This window comes from Sabethes cyaneus, chromosome 1, assembly GCF_943734655.1.
Source record: "Sabethes cyaneus chromosome 1, idSabCyanKW18_F2, whole genome shotgun sequence".
NCBI classification, from domain to species: Eukaryota; Metazoa; Arthropoda; class Insecta; order Diptera; family Culicidae; genus Sabethes; species Sabethes cyaneus.
In genome coordinates, this window is record NC_071353.1 from 39149364 (window position 1) to 39168499 (window position 19136).

General features: G+C 39.1%; 1 protein-coding gene across 2 annotated transcripts in view; it reads right to left on the minus strand.

Moving 5' to 3' along the window:
- Nucleotides 1-954: 954 nt before the first annotated feature.
- The window catches only part of LOC128732928 (tyrosine-protein kinase Fer), an 86877-nt gene continuing 68695 nt past the window's right edge, over nt 955-19136 (minus strand). For both annotated transcript variants that reach the window (XM_053826394.1, XM_053826395.1), the window contains exons 8-12: nt 3562-3759; nt 3326-3502; nt 2960-3263; nt 2764-2892; nt 955-2708 (exon numbers count right to left, since the gene is read on the minus strand). In XM_053826394.1, coding sequence (XP_053682369.1) covers nt 2380-2708; nt 2764-2892; nt 2960-3263; nt 3326-3502; nt 3562-3759 — 1137 coding nt within the window. In that variant the 3' untranslated portion in view covers nt 955-2379. The remainder of the gene's footprint in view (nt 2709-2763; nt 2893-2959; nt 3264-3325; nt 3503-3561; nt 3760-19136) is intronic.

A 19136-nucleotide genomic window follows, 5' to 3' on the forward strand; every position in this document is an offset into this window, starting at 1 on the left:
GAAACCGGCCACAAGCGATTATTTTGAGCATGATGCGGTGTTTGAAGAACAAACAACTTGTCATCAGAATAGAGCACTTCTGAAACACCGTATCGACAGAGAAGCAGTTTGCATTTTTCCTGTCTTATATGTATTAATATTTTTTGAAGTAGAACCACCGTTTCAAAAAATATGTGGACTCTATATTCAAAATGGAAAGCTTTTCCCCTAAGACCCTAACCCTAATTATTGCCATGCATCTAAATAAGCTTTAGTTGAACTTTTTTTATTTGGTTATAATCACTTTAACAGTTTGGTTTATTCGTGACTTCTGCGGGGTTGGGATTTGAAGTGAATGCTAACCACTACACCGGGATTGACCCCTATTAGACCATTCTTTGCAAAAATCTTGAGCAATATTATTAAAAGAAATATTTTTGTGCTGCTGTCTGAATACTTTTTTGGTTGACTGTATACCTATCAAAACCATCATTCTGTTCTAAGCGGAAAGCTAAGAAACTTGCAAGGTACAGAGAATGCTAACTAATCAATGAACTTTTATGCGTCATAATCTTCAAAATGCAATATCAACGCCAATTTCCAGAGGGTGTGCAATTGTGGCCTGGTGATTTGACTCTTAGTGGCACTACTAATAAAAATGATGCAAATTTACAAAAAATGATAAATCGAAGCATACTATAATACAGTAAATTATAAAATTGGATAAAAAACCGTTGGACTGTTGGACGTTGGAAGTCAACGTCATTATCGAATTGTATTTTTATTTGTAGTTTTACGCCAACCATGCGTTTGTGCCACTAGGCACCACTTCCCGAAAGATCAGGAAATCGAATTGAATTGATGCAAAATGGAGCACGTGATATAACGACAAAAACGACTCGAGAGGTTGAATGTTTACCAATACTTGAATAATATTTGTAAATAATTTTACAGAAGTTTTTATTGTTAGTTAAATTAATTTCATGTTCGTTGAAAAGCTGCTTTTTCGGTACTGACATGGTCGGATTATTTTGAATAGTTTTCCTAATAGATCTTACAATATTACTTAGATTACAAAATTGCGTCATTCTTGCTTGCCAATAACTTCCAATAATGTGATTCGTTTTCTTTTACCGTTCACTGGAAACCTGTTAAGCTTCTTTTATTTTTGTATACTGCTAAATAATTCCTATGAATGGATACCTATCGAATAAGTGTGCGCATTTTATTACCGTTACTTAACTGTATGTGTCGTTTTACTGAGCCATTTTACTGGTTTAGCGTGTAAGCGTTGCTGAAAGATGTATAATAAACTCCAATAAAAAGCCTATAGAGCAGAACAGTTTTTCCTTTAACATAAACATAAAATTTCTTATCACAAAACCCTTATATTTGACCTAACTACAGTATCAATTCCGTACATCGTTGACCACATTCAAATCATCGTTTCAATTCCTAAAACTTAGCAGTATTTATTTTCTAAAACCTGCTCTAAAAGATCAATCGAACCACGACATTATTAGCACTTACATAAAATCATCGTTGCAGTATACTCTATCATCAACTAAAATCTCGAAGCGTTTTATTCTAACTAAAACAAAATTATTTTGTATGATAAATTAAAACAACGCACACCGAGGAAAAATGCACAACTGTATCACAATGCTAAAGACACACATGTTCACCAAGGATACTCATTAAAATACAGCCGTATCCTCATAGGTAAGCTGAAGAACTACACATTTAAGGTAAATTTTCATGATTGGCAATTTCACCGGTAAGTGGTGAATGACCCTCTGGGTAACAACCACCCTGATAAAAAAGAATTCGCCGGTATTCTCTTTTTTCAACACAATTTTTATTACATCAATGTACAGTAACTCTGATCCTCGACGTAGCTATGCAAGAAATAACTTTAAATGCCAAGAATCACAGCCAATATAGCCTGGTGTAGAAAAGTATTCAAAAAAAGTTGCGTTAACCCAAAATGGTTTGAGCGCTTTTTTTTTTCAAATTGTTAACTTTTTCTGGATAATGCTGCACCAGAATTGTAATACTTTTCCGTATGAGAATGCTCAAGCCTTTTTCAGTTTCCCCGGGGAGCACATGAGCTATTGAATAGTAATAATACATCTCTGCACTTTTCCTCACTGTGCAACGATTTAAAATTAAACCGCTTTAGCCTGCCGATGCAGTGTGCGTTTAAGCTTTCGCAGTAAGCAGCACCACCGATGAGCAAAAATAACGGGAATTGGCAATCGCGGGGGGTGTTGCTTTCTGTCGTCGTCGTTTTCGACAACCACCACGGCTCGACTGCAGCAACATTTTGTTGCACGAAAGACACTTTTTCAATCGGTTCCCCTGGTGGCCCATCCTCTGCTGGGAGACATTCGCCATTCGCTAGTCCTTGGCACATAACATCAAAGCGTCCACGACGGTGAAAATTTCATCGAAATGGGGACGGTTCTCCGGTTCGTACGACCAACACTTCAGCATGAGCCGGTACATTTCTGGAGGAGTATTTTCCGGTGCCGGCATCCGGTAGCCCTCGTCGATTCGCTCCCGAGCGCGAGAATTACTTAGACCCGAGTAAGGAGTATCTCCTCGGCTGAATATTTCCCACACTAGGATGCCGTAAGACCACACATCACAAAGCGATGTGTACTTACCAAAGTTTAGCGCCTCCGGAGCCGTCCATTTGATTGGAATTTGCTTCATTCCACCGGATACTATAATTGAAAATCAGTCAATATTTGCCTTCAGAACGAAAACGCCTCAACATACCGATATATTCTTCTTCCTCGCGAGACATTCCGAAATCGGAAATTTTGACAATATTCTCATTACCAATTAAACAGTTCCGGGCGGCCAAATCACGATGGATGCAGTTTTTAGATTCTAGATAACGCATGCCTGAAACGAGGAATGGAACAAACATAAACTACGACAATTCGGCTGGAGAACAAAAGGTACAGCCAACCTGCTGCGGCATCCCGACACATGGCCATCAGCTGCTTCTGAGCGAGTGTGGCAGCATTTTTGCGTAGAAACATCAACAACGATCCGCCGGAAACTAGCTCCATTACGATCATAATCGGTTGCTTTTGCACGCAGATTCCGATCAGCTTCACGATGTTTGGATGATCGTATTGCTTTAGGATGCGACCCTCCTGTAGAAACTTGCGCTTCTGCTCCTCGGGCAGCGTCATTCGACAAGTTTTGACCGCAACAAGTGTGTTCTTCGAGGACTTGAGCTTAGCCTTGTACACATCACCAAAATTACCCTATCAAAAAATATTGAAATTAAAAATGTAACTTAATTTGTGATGGGATAACGTGAACTTACTCGTCCAATTTTATCCAGCAGTATCACATCGTCGTTGCTGAGTTCCCATCGTTCTCGTAATACTGGTTTGCGGAGTACGGCGCCGGAGCGGCCAGTAACCGGCAGTTCCGATTGGTACTGATGTATGATCAATTCCTGTATGCTGGGAAATGCTGGACCTTCGAAGCGGAAGTGACCCTGGAATATTTTATTGATCAAATCGATTTTTCGTAAAAAAAAAGATCTATATAAGCTACCTCTGCTGTCGTCTGTACGATGAAATGCTTGTGTCCGTTCCAGCAAACACTCAGTACTGTTTGGCTCTCGTCGTTTCTGGTTGTCTCACGAACCAGGAAGTCTCCCTCATTGCGCAGCAATCGAACCACCTCCTCACGTGGTAACACACCGTGGAACCATTCTTCCTCATACAGCGGCCGATTGGTGGAGAGTGTCATCTATTTTGGGGAAGGCGTATCATTTCCGCAATGTACCCCGGGGTTAGCAATGCAATAAGAACAATCATACAAACAGTACCATTAACAAAGTGTAAATGTCGATAAACTCATCAATCGCCGACGATCCAATCGAAAGGTAGTGCGCGGATCGGAAAATAAAGAACCAAACGGCGAAGCATTTGCGGCTGGGTAGAAAGGTGCTTGGAAGTGTGGTTGTTTTATACGTGGGATAAAAACATGCAGGGCAGTGGTGGGTGGTTGGGTGTCAATGGCGTCATATTGCGTGCAAAGAGCGTGTTATTTTTAAACTATACTCATGCATTCGAGATACATAGCCGAACATGGTGGGAAAGGTCCCGCCTCTAGAGTGTCCACTAGTTGCAACCTGTGGACAAATTTCCGCTAGGCAATCTAGCTTAGCTTTATTTTTTTTCAAAAATACATTTGACAGTTTTTTTTGCGGTGCAATATAAAGAAGCAGGGAAAAGCCAGTGGGAATGCAACTATTTTGAGTGTCGTTTCTTTTAGAAGCATAAAAACCTACTTATATTTTTAATCCACTTACTTACAATGATAGTAATTATATGTACAAAGAGAAAACACTAGTAGCAGCGTACTAACCCAGTGAAAATTATATCACAGAGAACAGACATCCAAGCGAAAGGTCCCCACTTGGATAAAATTTATGTCAAATTAGTTGGGAAACTATAGTGATAAAATTCTACACTAAGCTCACAACAGCTAGTTTCTGGCGCTAGCATAACGCATAAAGTCCATATATACTAGTGCCAGGGCAGCCAAAGGTTGTCAGTGTGCAAATCAAAAGAATCATTTAGTTGGGAAACTATAGTGGTGGTGACGCTAGCATATTAGGTGATTTTAATTTGAAATTTTATCCAAGAATTCCCGAAAAATTTATTCCTGAATGGATGTCTGTTCTCTGTGATTATCACCCCTATTCTGTATTTCGAACGAGTCTTTACTTCGTTCAACTTGCTTCGAACGAAATGTTTTGCCCATTTGATTTTGCTGGCGGAAATTTCGTTCGAAAGAACTTTCGTTCGAAATACCAAGTCGTTCGAAATATAGAATAGCGGTGTATATTCTTTGAAGGGTTGACCGATGATTTTTTTTAAGTATAGCATCTTTGATTCTTTATTTTCAACTCCATAATATTCTTGGAAAATTGACATATGGAAATATTGCCGGGAGGGCTTTTTAAGCCTTGCAAGTATAACTTTAAATTTTTGGATGATTTTTTCAGATCAGCAGCAAGACATTAAACAGTAAGGGTACCGCCAGAGTGCAAGCGACATGCGACGCGACGCGACATTTCTTGCTGTAGTTATACGCGCAGCCCTTTTTCGCCCGAAGCAGGACTAACTACAGCAAGAAATGTCGCGTCGCGTCGCATGTCGCTTGCACTCTGGCGGTACCCTAAGAGTAACGCCAGAGTAAACGCGACTGCGACGCGACGCGTCATCGCTCTCATACGTTTAACTATGCTGCCCTTTTTCGCCGAAAGCAGGGCTGCGTACTTAAATTAGTGTGGGCGAAGTCGCGTCGCCCGTCGCCGTCAATTTTACTAGAACGGTGAAGCGACCAACGAGCTGGGAATGGGCTTTGTAGTGACGGGCAAGATGCAGGATCGCGTGTTGGACTGGAAGCCTATCAACGACAGCATGTGTGTGTGTTGAAGATAAAACACCGTTTCTTCCACTACACCATCATGAACGTGCAATGTCCACACGAAGACCAGACGACGTGCAGGAAGCGTTGTATGCGCAGCTGGATATCGAGATCATCATCGGGGTTACGAGCGCCCAGATCGGCAGGGAAGCGGCGTACACCGACGGAAAACTGGTCGGAAACCGACGGAAAACACCGAAGGAAAACTGGTCACAAACGAGCGCGAGGTGGGAGCAATTCTACGATAGGCTTCTCAATGGCTATATAACAGAAGGAGACGAAATGGAAGTTAACCTAAGAGTACTTACAAATGATAACTTGCCAGCTCCCGGTCACTAAGAGATCCGGCGAGAAATTGGTTAGCTGAAGAATAATAGAGCCGCCGGAAAGGACCAACTCCCGGCCAAACTCTACTAGAATAGCCAAGAATCGCTAGCAACACAACAAGGCACTTCATTTCAAGGATTTGGGAGGAGGAGGAACTACCGGAGAAGTGAATGTAAGGCGTGGTTTGTTACATTTCTGAAAAGGGGGATCGGCTCGATTGACGTAAATACTGCGGCATTACGCTGCCCGAAAACAATTTACACTAATTTTGTAGTAGAAATAATGCTTCTACAACAGTTTCCGGACAAACTGACGCACCTGCTCAAAGCGACCCTGATTTGCTACGGGCGTGTTTCGGAGGCACTCTCGAGTCCCTTCGATTCGCGCAGAGTTGCGGCAAGGGGATGGGCTGTCTTGCATGTTATTCAGCGTTGCTATTGAAGCTGTAATCCGGCGAACGGGCATCGATACGAGAGGAACGACCCTCTGGAAAAGTAGCTAACTCCTAAGCTTCGCAGACGACTTCGACACTATTACCAGAAACCTTGGGACGGCAGAGGCAATTTACGCCAGACTAAAAACGGAGACTAGGAATCGACCTAGTTACGAATCAATGCGTCGAAAACTAAATATGTGGTAGGAAGAGGCTCCAGAGATGACAACGTTTGCCTCCCACGGACAGTGACTATTGACGGTGATGAACTGGAAGTGGTTGATGAGTTCGGATATTTGGAATCTCTGGTCACCGCCGACAATAATACAAGTAAGGAGATTTAACGACGCATTCAAGCTGGGAGTCGTGCCTACTTTTCCCTCCGCAAGACCAAGGATCGTGCACCGCTGATCAGACCTCTACGGACTTGAGACAGTAATTTTGCTTACAGAAGACATACGTGCACTTGCCGTGTTTGAACGAAACGTGCCGTGGACTATTTTTGGCGGAGTATAAACCGATAGCGGAGAGTGACGTAGGCGTATGAACCACGAGTTTCAGGCATCATTTGGAGAGATTATTATCGTACAGCTGGCAAAAGATGGGAAACTACAGTGGGACGGCCACAACGCAAGGATGTCGGACAACTGTGTAGTGAAATCCAATCTCTTCAAGAACCCCACCGGCATTAGAAATAGAGGTGTTCAACGTGCTAGATGACTCAACCAGGTTGAAGCCGGCTTGCATGTGCAGAGACACTCAACGAATTGTACGAATTGTTTAAAGAAAATTCCATCTGGTCAATAGGGGAAAATGGCTCAGGACTGGATTACTGTCAACAAGATACAAGCCGTACCCGAAGACAAGAATCCTGCAAACTCGCCGAGTATGCATTCAGTTGAAAAATTTTGGGCATTCGTTAAGCCGAACCTCATTAAAGCTCAAAAACCAGTTAAACGTTTTTTATTTAATTTTATTTTATTGTATTTTTTCTAACTTTAACAGACGCGGGTCTTATTTAAGCGGATCTTAAATAGTTAAGAAAAAGCAAATTAGCGTTCTCATTACATAAGGTGCACACAGCAGCACTACAAAATATAATGTAAAGCCCAACAGTTCGTTTCCGGAAAATCGGAAGCCGACTCAAATAATTTTCTTGTATTTTGAAGTCATTGAACTTTAAAAAGAAAAAAAAGTTCGATAATTTGTTTAATAATATAATCGCTATATTATGCGCTTAAATTTGTTTGTCCAATTTTTGACGGTTCCACCCTTTACACAAATCAACGATAAACATAGCCGTTTTTGCAAATGGAAATGCGTAGGCCGGATGGATTTCAATAAATGCCGCAGCTTTTCTGTTAGAATACCAATTGCTTCACCTACAGTTGCATTCGACCTAATTATTTTCTTATATTCATCTCGTTCTGATCTATGTTTGGCAATGAACGACGAATCTTGCTCCGTCTGTGCACCGGTGAGCTTCAAAAGGCGATTGGTAGTTAACGTTTTCGTGTGATGACGTTTGACATTCACACCGTGGATCAACCTATTCGACGGATATAAATCAAATGTTAAATGTCCGTGAAAGACGATGGGGCGGTTGATGGACAGTAAAATTTTTATCATCTTACCAGTGCATTCTTTAGGAATAATATAAATATGAATAATATGCTTGATTAGCAGGGCGTTTGTGGGCATTATTTAAATATTACTGTAATTCTCTGATAGCCGTATAGCAAAGAAGGATCATCAGCTATAATATCAACAAGGAAATAAACCCTAAGGCGTTTCTCCGACCGTTATTGAAAAACGAAACGCCGGTTGGTTTGTAATGCATTGCTCGCTGAGCTAAAGTTTAAAAAAAAATCATTGGACAATTGAAGATAGAATTAACAAAAGGGCGAATGTCGCAAGCGTAAACAAACCGAGTGAGGGTTGATTTTCCTATGCTGGGCCAGCAAAAAGTAACTCTCGCCCGTTTTGTTTACATTTGCGACATTCGCCCTTTTGTTAATTCTATCTAGAATTAAGATTTGGCTTCCATTGATCTAGTTTTTTAATTCTAGTGTGATTTTAGTTGTCGCACTGTGAGTTTTTCTTCATGTTCGAAACTGGCTACTTGCCTGGGAGCCCGGAACATGTCCAGATATGATCAGCGTGATTTGGGGCAGTTAATTTGGCTTCCGTTGGTCTAATTTTTGAATTCTAGTGTGAAGTCAGGTATTGTATATTGCGTTTCGGTTCAGGTCGCAAATTTTCGGCCAGGTGGCCATTTCCGAATGGTCCCAATATAATTCAAAACCGTTGGGGCGAACCAACCACTGCACTATGGTCGAAAAAGCAAAAATTCTAGACAAAAATCAATATCTCGGAAACTATTTGCTCTACAGATTTCATGGATTTAGAAGATTACAAAAAAGTTTACAAAAAGAGGCTTATCTTTTGGTATAATTAGTGACCAGGGTGGTTCACTTTTGCTCGTTTTAAAAATTTTAACTTTTTATTCTTGTGATATAGAGCAATATTTCCTACAACAAAGTTGTAGATAATTTATTTTACAGAAACTTTTCTGAAGAAATAAAAATTGTATCTCGTCTGTCTATCGCTATATAACGATTTTTCTAGATTGTGTCAGGGTGGGTCTTAAAAATTCAGTTTTCTTGCTCTAACATTTTTTTTGAAACCCAATTTAGAAACTGTGTTAGGAAGATTTTAAGGGCATGCATGCGTTTTTTGAAGCTATTAGGTAGTTGCTATCTATTGCCTGAAGGAAGTTACAGAAGCAACTTTGCATATTCAGTTTCTCCAAAATTTGTCTAGACTAGCTTTTGGAAAGGACTCAATTTTTTCTCTCTAAAAAATATAACTCGAAAACTAAAGGACCTACAAAAACCCGATCTACGAGTGATTTTTAGAAAATATTCTGGATTTTCTCAGAAAAATACCGAAAAAAATAAAACTTATTTTCTACACTGAAAAAAAGTATATTAAAAACTAAAAATCGATTTTTAAAAAATAAGCCATCTCAGAAATCGATAAAAAATTTTCAAGGATAGATAATTATGTGGTCTACAAATCTTCCATACATTGCAAAATGCGCATATTTAAGGGAAAAAAGTTTCAAAAACGTTTTCATGTCCACACTGAGAAAAATCAGCGCTTTCCAAAAGCAAGTCTACACAAATTTTGGAGAAACTAAGTAAGCAAAGTTGCTTATTTACACGAACCTTTTACACACAAAAAGTTTCATTGAATTCTGAGGGGGTGCTGTCAACCCCATAGATGAGTTGGTGAGAAATCCGTCGTATAAATGTAAAACTATTCACTTTCTAAATGCGTTATTCTACAGAACAGGAGAAATGTGGATAAATGGCATTACATGGATTTTGTAGATTCAAGTACCGTCATCCGGGGATACTTGCAACACTTTTGAACTTTGACTTAGTATAACTTTCGAAGTACCGTGGACCCCCGTTCGTTTGACCGTTTTTAATCTGAACACTTTTTAATTTGAACCCCGTTGGTTTGCACGACGTGCAAATTAAAAATGGTTCAAATGTCATTCTCAATATGACATCATTCGCTTATGCAGACAATGCACATAAACACAATTTGTTTGTACTGGTCTAGCGTGTTTAATCTGTTTCACATTGCGTTTTCCCAACTATTATGGTAGAAATCCGATCGGAGAATGAAATATTCGCTGTTTGCAACTGCCAACTGAATCAAACCACCAAAACAATAACAAAGAGCAGGGCGACCAGTTTACACAGGTTACAGCATATTTAGGGTTACCAGTTGTTCAAATTAAAAACTAACCCCGTTCGTTTGCATGAGGGATCGTTCAAACGAACGGGGGTCCACTGTATACCGTTTAGGTTCAAGTGTAAGTAGCCAAAACTTGTACCGTGAAAGCACCTAATTCCGATCACCTAAGGCATGATTCATCTTTGGGTCCCTACTGAAAAATATAGCTTTGATATTTATTAATACTGTATATGTCTTTAGCAAGTATTTTCAATTATGTTTCATGGAAAAATACTAAAATACCTAAATTATTTACCGAAAGTTAAAAAAATGCATCATAGTATGATGCATCAGTGCACCTAATTCCGATCTTCAATTATAAGGGGTGATTCTAATTCCGATCACAGGTGTATCTAATTCCGATCACGTCATAATGAGCTGTTAAAGCAAAAACTTTTGTCAACTCGGACCAAATGGATCTGAAATGTATTGCTTTTATGTAGTTTGACGACAATCCCCCTACCAGTCATCTTCTGCTTGCGTTAATGATCATTATTATCATTAGCTTAATATTCATAAAATTTGAGTACTCAAAAGATCGACAAGCGGATTATAAAACTTTCCTCCTCTTTTATCTTTGTTCAACTGTTACAATTACAATAAAATTGGGTCACTTCGACGTTTTCATAAAGCTTTGATCATAAATAATAGTAAAAATCAAATCAGAAAGATTGTGTTCCAGACATGACCGCGTAGACCGGTGTAGAACTACGTGAGGCTGGTTTTCGCGAAGAAACCTCGAATATTAAAGAAAAATTTTTACACCATATTGGTATATGTGTAGCGTAAAATAGCGTAAAGTGAGAAAAAACAAACAATATAATAATAATATTATCTTGCTGTACCGTATTTATGGCAGGTGAGCTATTTTGTGATATCAAAAACGAATATTTTTACCAGTGCCATAATCGGAGTATTTCAGTATAGAAATTTGCCTCACGCATCCAGCTATTAACAAAGTTCTAGGAGAAAACTTAAGTCTTCAAAATAATATGTTATTGTTATATTAAAAGAACACGCATTAATAAGATTCATAACTGCGCTGTCGCTGTCGCTTGTTTGCAGTGTTAGAAAAGCAAAACGTCTGAGCCTTTCAGTTGACCAGCAGCTACTGGTTTAATAACCCGATCAAATGAATATATCAAATTTATAACAGGATGAATTCTAGATAGTAAGTATTTTATAACAAAATCTCCTTTGCGTTTTGTTATAAACTTGGTCTCGTTAGCAGTTGAAATAACTAAAATTTTAACAAAATTTGCTCAAGGCATATCACAAATATATCAAATTATGATATAATTTTATCTAGTTTATATCCATATGAGTAACAAAAATCAGTATTCTGTCTTGCTGTATAACCAAATTGTGACAGAGGTAGAAACATTTATTACAAAGTTTGATAGAAATATCAACTTGAGCAATAATTCTGTCAGATTTTTGCTAGAATCATCTGATCAGGAAGCTAGACGTCACATGTTCAAATCTCGACTGAAAGAGTCAAAGGATTTGTAGCACAATTGTCCCGTATTCTTACAGGCTACGAAGTCTGTCGTATAAAAACAGGTCAAAATTCCAAATCAGAATGTAGCACCTAGGCTATACTGTGCTTTGTAGTAAACAAAAAACACGCAAGTTTATTTTGCTTCTTTGTCTTGAATCAGCAGCAGCCACAAGCTTGATGCTTGTGAAGATGCAGAGGATTCCCTGGTCTTTATTAGCAACAAGTATTGGACTAACATTCCTTCCCATCCCACCAGGACCCGCATTCGGACGTGGATGGCGTCTGTATTTATCAGCACGCAGGGACCTGGTAAGGTTGCACAAAAAGGAACAGTGTGCTGTCCTAAGCATGCTTTTTCCAGCCATCATTTTGTAATTTTCATCGGTCATGGTCAATAACGGAGTAGCAGCACACGGGCGGAATCCTATGCTTGTGCCTATGCTTATGCTTGCTTATGCTAATCAGCACCAGTCACAAGCTTGGTATGTGTAATGGTCGTCCGTGCCTGGGAAGCAAGACCATCGTACGGAAAATGTATGGAGAATTTTTAGCTTGAAAGCTTTCGTTAATTTTCACTATTTAGCGATTGGCAAACAATCTTTTCAAGAAAGTCATACAACTGCTGCATCGTTTATGATCAAAATCCGTTTGAAATTGGAAGAGTTATTAGCGTTCAAAATCTTTCATTCTTTCGTGACGGTGGCTTAACTCCAAATTTTGGTTGACACCTATGACGTAGATGACGTAAGACGTAGTCCTACGTCAAAAATTTCGATAATCCTACCATGTTATCATGTTGCAATCAATCCTAAAATCCAAATAGTAACTTCGTTAGCTTGCATTTTGCCAGTTTATAACTTTGATATAGTGATCGGAATTAGAAGCAGAAAAAAAATGATGTTCATAATTCCGATCAATTACTTTAATGGAATAAATTCCGCAAATTAAGCATTTTTTCAGCCAAATTTGATACAGAACGATTATATATGCTCGTATCTATTAGTTATCATAGAATACCGAAGAAGGTAATATGTTTTCACGCTGCTATGATCTTAGCAAATTTGATCGTGCGCTTAGCACTTCGGCTAAGAAAATACATTTTGAGGGCGTTTTTTGCTTCTGCCTGTCGAATTTAATTTATTTTGAAGTGCATGGTGCCCCAAAGGCAGTCATTTTTCAACAACTGACACATAAACACATAGCACAATAACTAAGCGTGCTCATTTACTACAGGTTTTGGCTCAATTTTCTAAAAATTGACCATTTAGGTTGAGTGATCGGAATTAGGAGCTGATCGCAATTATGTGCGGTCACGGTATAGTGGTGAGTACTTTTGATTTATGATTTTGAAAAAAAATATAAACTAAATGAATCTGTAGAATGAACCGAAAATAGGGGTGTTGCAAGTTACCCAGTAAACGGGGTTACTTGCAACACTTTTCTGATTTGGCGTTTCTTATGATTTTATATCTGATTTCAAACCGCGAATGACTATTTTGAGATATTTTAAATGTATTTGTAGTAAAACAAGCAATACTGGAGGCGTTTTTTGTTTCCCAATTTCGTCTATCGCTTTTTTAAAGATATTCGGTGAAAATGCAGCATGTCGGCGAACTCCAAATTGCCGTTGCAAGGCACGTGAAATTTTTCACAATTTTAATTTTTCTGGAGATGGTGGTAGACAAAATAACATCGTACAGATTCAAACTTACTTTGTACATACTGTCTATTGCAATAATTTTCATTTTTACAAGTGCTGCAAGCCGCGCCATATTGGAAGTAACAACACGAATTCATCGTTTCTTGTCCAAGTTCAAAATATAAACAAAACTGAAAGTTGCTATTTGTTAGCTTATATGATGCACTTATTGTGTGCAGAAACCAAACAATAAAAAATAATTCCATGTCAATGAATTGACGCAACTTTGCACATCCATTTTTCCTACTCTGAAAGTGAAATTACTTTCCAATCGTATAAAAACAAGCAAAACAATGATGTAATGGATTAAACTTAACTAAACAATAGGTAAACATCCCTTCTTTAAAATGACATTGGGTACAAATGGTTATGTTAACAAACAAATGCGTTAGAGCTGTCAGAAGCGCGATGCGCCAAAGTATTGCAAGTAACCCCGGTGTTGCAAGTATCCCCGGATGACGGTACGTACTTTGCATTCCGATTTTGAAAATATATCCTAGTGGAAGTGTGAGATGTCGTGGAAAACTGTAATATATTGGAACAAAAACTTCTATAACTTTCTTCAGGCAATAGATAGCAGCTACCCAAATAGCTTCAAAAATGTATCATTTTACGCCCTAAAAGTCATCCTAACAAAGTTTCTAAATTGGTTTTCAAATAAAAATTTTAGAGCAAAAAACGGATTTTAGAGCGGGAAGACCCACTCTGACACAAAAACTTTTTTTCATGCCTAAGTAAGAACCGTCAACTCAATATTTAGTGAACGGGACACAATACTAATAGTTCGTACAAAACACAATCTAGAAAAATCGTAATATAGCGATACACAGACGAGATACAATTTTTGTTTCTCCAGCAAAGTTGCTGCAAAATAAACTATCTACAGCTTTGTAGTAGGAAATATTGCTCTATGTCACAAGAATAAAAAGTTAAAATTTTTAAAAAGAGCAAAAGTGAACCACCCTGGTGACTAATTATACCAAAAGACAAAATCAACAAAACAAAATCTTCTGAATACATGAAATCTGTAAAGAAAACAGTTTACGAGATATTGCTTTTAGTCTAGAATTTTTGCTTTTTCGACCATAGTGCACTGATTGAAAGTACCATTAAAAAAATTAAATAAATAACTCAAAACCTCTAAAATGGTTGCCAATAGGTATATCATGCAAGAAGCTCAATACCGACTACGATTTACGTTGGTTTCAGAAGTCCTGTTGTAGATTTTTATTTAATCTATATCAACAATCTGCCCTTTAAAGCTTTAAAAGGGTGTAATTCAAAAATTTGTTTACCGATTTTTTTTTAATTTGGCTCAATGGTGTAGGATGGCGATACAAACCAACTGGCATTTGCCGTTTTGATAGGTTATTATCTTTTTAACGAATTTCAAAGTGATGCATTTTCGAAGTTGATTTTAGTTTATTCAAACAGAGATAGTTAATTTCAAGCAATAATGGTATAACTGTGATTTATAAATGCCAGTTCGAAAGGGCTGCCGTGGACATTTGCCAAACCATTGCCTAAAAATTACTGTATGACAGTATAGACAGAATCAAGTTTAGTGGCATCGATGATTGTCATTATTACGCGTGAAAAGGTTAAACAAAAAACTCGTGATCAGAGCGAAATTACAGATGTGCTAGCTAATTTCTTATTTAATGAATCAAATGTCAGAAACATAGCATGAACCAAACAAAATTGTTGAACATTGTGTAGGATTGTTACGACGCTAGGAGGAACAAAAGCATGGTAGCGCTTTTCAAGCAGTTTGCAGGAAACTGAAGGATTAGTCGCTTACCAACGATTTAGTTGCCAGGCTTATTTTCTATACAATTCAGATCCCGTCCGATACGAAAAATGTTTATAGAAAGTAAGAAGAAAATATATAGGTGAGAAATGAAGCTAAAATAAAATGTTAAACACATGGTCAGCGTAGCTCTTAAGATTTCAAGTTTTAGATTGCATATCGACATGGCGAAAAACGGAAAAAAATATTTATAGTCTTTTTGAAATTCCCCCAGATCGCAAAACGGCAGCAGCTTTGCGTTAATGCTTGCGTGTAAAATGTTGTCATTTTTTTACCATCAGCATGGTCATGATTCGTTTTTTCCGTACGGGCGCTCTTGGTTGATAGTTGCTGTAGTGGCTATCCGTATCGCATGATGAAGAGGTGCTCGACGCCGTAGTGCTAATTTCTCTAGTACTCATAGAATTTCCAGTTAAAGGGTTAGCAATTAGTTATTTTCCTTTTTTCGCACTTTGTTCCTATTGCATCACAATCGGTCACGGATGTGGGCTAATTTTACACTCCCGCACATAATGGGGTTCGCTTAAAGTGACATTCACTGCTTTAGAATTTTACTTTAGAAAGAATTGTCCGTATCGAAAAACCGTGTCCACTGATCGCGAAGGGAAATGTAGAACGTTCCTTGGTGGGAACTATTTTGTCAGGAATGTTTCTTCAGCTCAAAATCAAGGTTGAAAATAACAAGACATAACTTTGCTGCACGACCGGATGGCGGTAGCGTTGAAGCGGAAAGGTACGAGGAAAATTCTTCGCCAGTTTAAAGCTACGGAAAAACTGAACCTGCCATCTTCGAAACCGCGAGCCGACAGTGCTAGGTCAAAACTAAACATACGGCAGAATTGCGCTCGGAAAAGAATACGAGAAATTCGCACTACTACTGTTGTGTGTCGGCTCTTTGAGCGCACACTTAAATAAAACCGAGATAATTATTGCGCTTCTGTTGCTCATTCATACAAGTGACGATTGAGTTTTACAGTTTACTACTTTGCGAGTCGGGCCGTTTTGAAATGTGTGTATACTATTCGTTCGTAAGTTCATAGTAGGTAGCTGTTAGTATTTTCCTAAACTGATGCTCACTGCTTGGCGAGGAATATCGAATCTCAAGCAAAATAAAATACAAGTACGTGAGTCAGTTTCATATTCTTATTATAGTACTAGACAAGGTGGGCACCATTGACGTACTTTCCCTTGCCAACGCGTTAAAGGCAGTAGAATATAATCGACATCATTGATGAATCGAAACCGGTAAATTATTGATGGCTTACACAATTTTTCTGTAACAAACAACAAATATATAAAAACATTCCAAACCACGAAAATACCATGCGGTGGTGAGAATTATAGGTAAACATTTAAATAATTTCAGGGTTGTGAAAATGTATACGTTATTAAAGCTAAGATTTAATAAAGCACAAATTATGCAAGCTAATGCAATGGAGACGCCTTGCCACCAATCGGTGGTGAACACTACATTGCGTCTCCATCAGCCGGCAGTGGCATGCAAAAGAACTCAACTCTATCACAAGACAACGCATGCATAAATAAAACCGCTGCAGGCCAGAATAACACAGCTAAATCAATACTCACACCATCGCCATCGTTATCATCACTAGTAGTAGCAGAGGTGGTAGTGGAAGGAGTAGTAGCGTTACGGGTCTTAATAGTAATAACATCAATTTCCTCATAATCAAGATTTAACAGCTCAGATACACACCAACGCTCGGCGTCATCGTCGTCCGGTAGTTCGTCGTCCTCTCCTTCACCACCGTGACTGCGGCAAAAGCGGCCGCCATTGGGAAACTCTTTGGTAAAATCCAGTACCGTCTTACTCGGATGTAACCGTTGGTAATGCCGACTGCAGGCCCGACAGAGCCGTGGATTTTCTACAATTTCTACCACTGGTTCACTGGTACCAAGTGACGACGATGTGGCTAGTAGTTTTGGCATTTTCTGATGTAGCTTGGTAAACCGATTTTTCAGATTGTGCTTATTAAACAGCGAGGAAAGCTTCGAAGGCGGGGCTTGCTGTATCGTAACTGCGCCTTTAGTGCTGCAATCGGTGTCGGTAGTATCGAAGCTTCGACCGTCGATTTCGATCGGCAACGAGTAATGTGATTCGTTCATTTCGCTAATGGTTTGCCCGTTGGGCGAAAGATGTTCCGGTGTCGTTGGGACTGACCCGGAATCCTGTCGGTTGTCGGAGAAAATGAATTTAATAGTAGTTAGCCGATTGGCGTCTTTGGTGCTAATTAAGTCTAGTTTTTCCTCTTTACCAGCCATTTGGTTGTGATGCTGGCGCAAAGCCATGTTCAACGAGGAATCTTTTACTTTGTTAGTCGAGTGCATTATATCTCGGAAGGTTGACATGACCGTGCTGGAAAAGGAGCCCACTTTAGAAGCGTCTTCCTCGGTAGATGCGCCCACCGGCGGACTGGAGGTTTCATTTAGTTTAAATTCATCGGTGTCTTCAGCGAGCAGTTCGTCTTCCGAGAATGTATGATTGCGATTCTTGTTGCGTTTCTTTTTCTTCTTTTTCTTTTTCTCGTCAGTATCACGGGGGGTGTCTGGAGCGCTGCTTTCGTTTTTCATCAGTTTGAACTGATCGTTTTCATGCTTTTTTAGATTGGACACTTTGTTCCGAAGTCGATCCGTGAAACTGTTTCCCTGTTCATCCAGTTCATTTAGTTTGGGTTCTTTGTCTGTTTCGAAGTTAGAGCTTTTAATTTTAATTTTCCGTTTTATTTTATCGCGAAAGCTGGATTTTTCGGTACCTTTGTTGACTTTAGACGTTTGAAAGGTTTCTGGCTCTTCTGTATTCGACGGAACATTGATATAATCGTTTTCCTCAATCTTTTTCTGGAAAAATTTCTGATCTAGTTTGTTATTTAGCTCATCGATACTATCCAGATGGGCATCGATAGAGGATTTCAGAGCTACTCTCGGTTCTTCATAGGTGTCTTCCTGTAGTAAATTATTCTTTGAGTCATTCATTTCGTTGGCATACAATTCGTCTGAGGTGGACTGATTCTCCGGCGAGTTCAGCGAATTTAGTAGCATAACTTCACTTTCTTCACTTCCCTTTAATCGCTTGTAGCTAGCAACGGAATCTTCACAGCCTAATAGCTGCGGATGCGGGAAACTATTGCTCTCAAACCTAAGTCCCATCAAGCAATTAGTATTACCAGCAGCTGTAGTAGCAGTGGTAGTGGTAGTAGTAGGAACAATGGCAGTGGTAGTAGAAGCACACTCAAACTCAGTCTGTAATAGGTTAGCTTCCATATCGACATAGGTGTTAGTGGACACACGATTCTCCTCAGTGGGATAGTTAGTATCATTTGGCGCAACCGACGAGGGATCGGTAGGTTCAAAATACACATTCTCAACACTTTGTTCGAAGGGTGCATCACACTTGGAGCCATTTACCGTGGAAGAACCCTCACTGGGTTCATTGTCGATGCGCAGTCGGTGCCCACTACGTGGGGTCGCCACCGGTGTAATGGAGGAGTCTTTTATCGCTAGTAATGACGAAGCAGAAGCGGGACCAGATTTGCGCCGAAATTGGTCCCGGATTAACGAAATTACTCCACTGGCGGCTCCTTTGGAGGAAAAGAACGGTACTGAGGACGCGTTGTGGGAATCCTCCTTCGTTGCGAATTCGGTTTCATGTTTTATGGTTTTTTTTTCATAATGGATGTGACGTAGCACAACAAAGCGTCACATAAATTTGGGAGGGGAGAGAAAAAGAAATAAAAAATACATAAACCATCACCATGTGTTACCCAAGTACATAGTAAAGCGGAAAAAGCAATGGAAATGATGCAGTGCATTGATCGAAAATAAGAGTTTTATGTGGTCACCATCAGGTATTTACGAAATTTGCAATTTTTATTAATGGGATGAAGCAGTCTACTGTTCTACTTGGAGGTAAAATTTGTGCAAGTACTTAATAAATCGTCTGCGGTGTATGTGTGTAACCAAATAATTTAATATAATAACGTTTCATCTTTCTGGGAAAATCACTAATCGCAGTATATACAATGATTTCTAACACAAAATCAATGAATTTATTTTGTACGTAATTGATGCCGTAATTGATTAAAACTTCGGA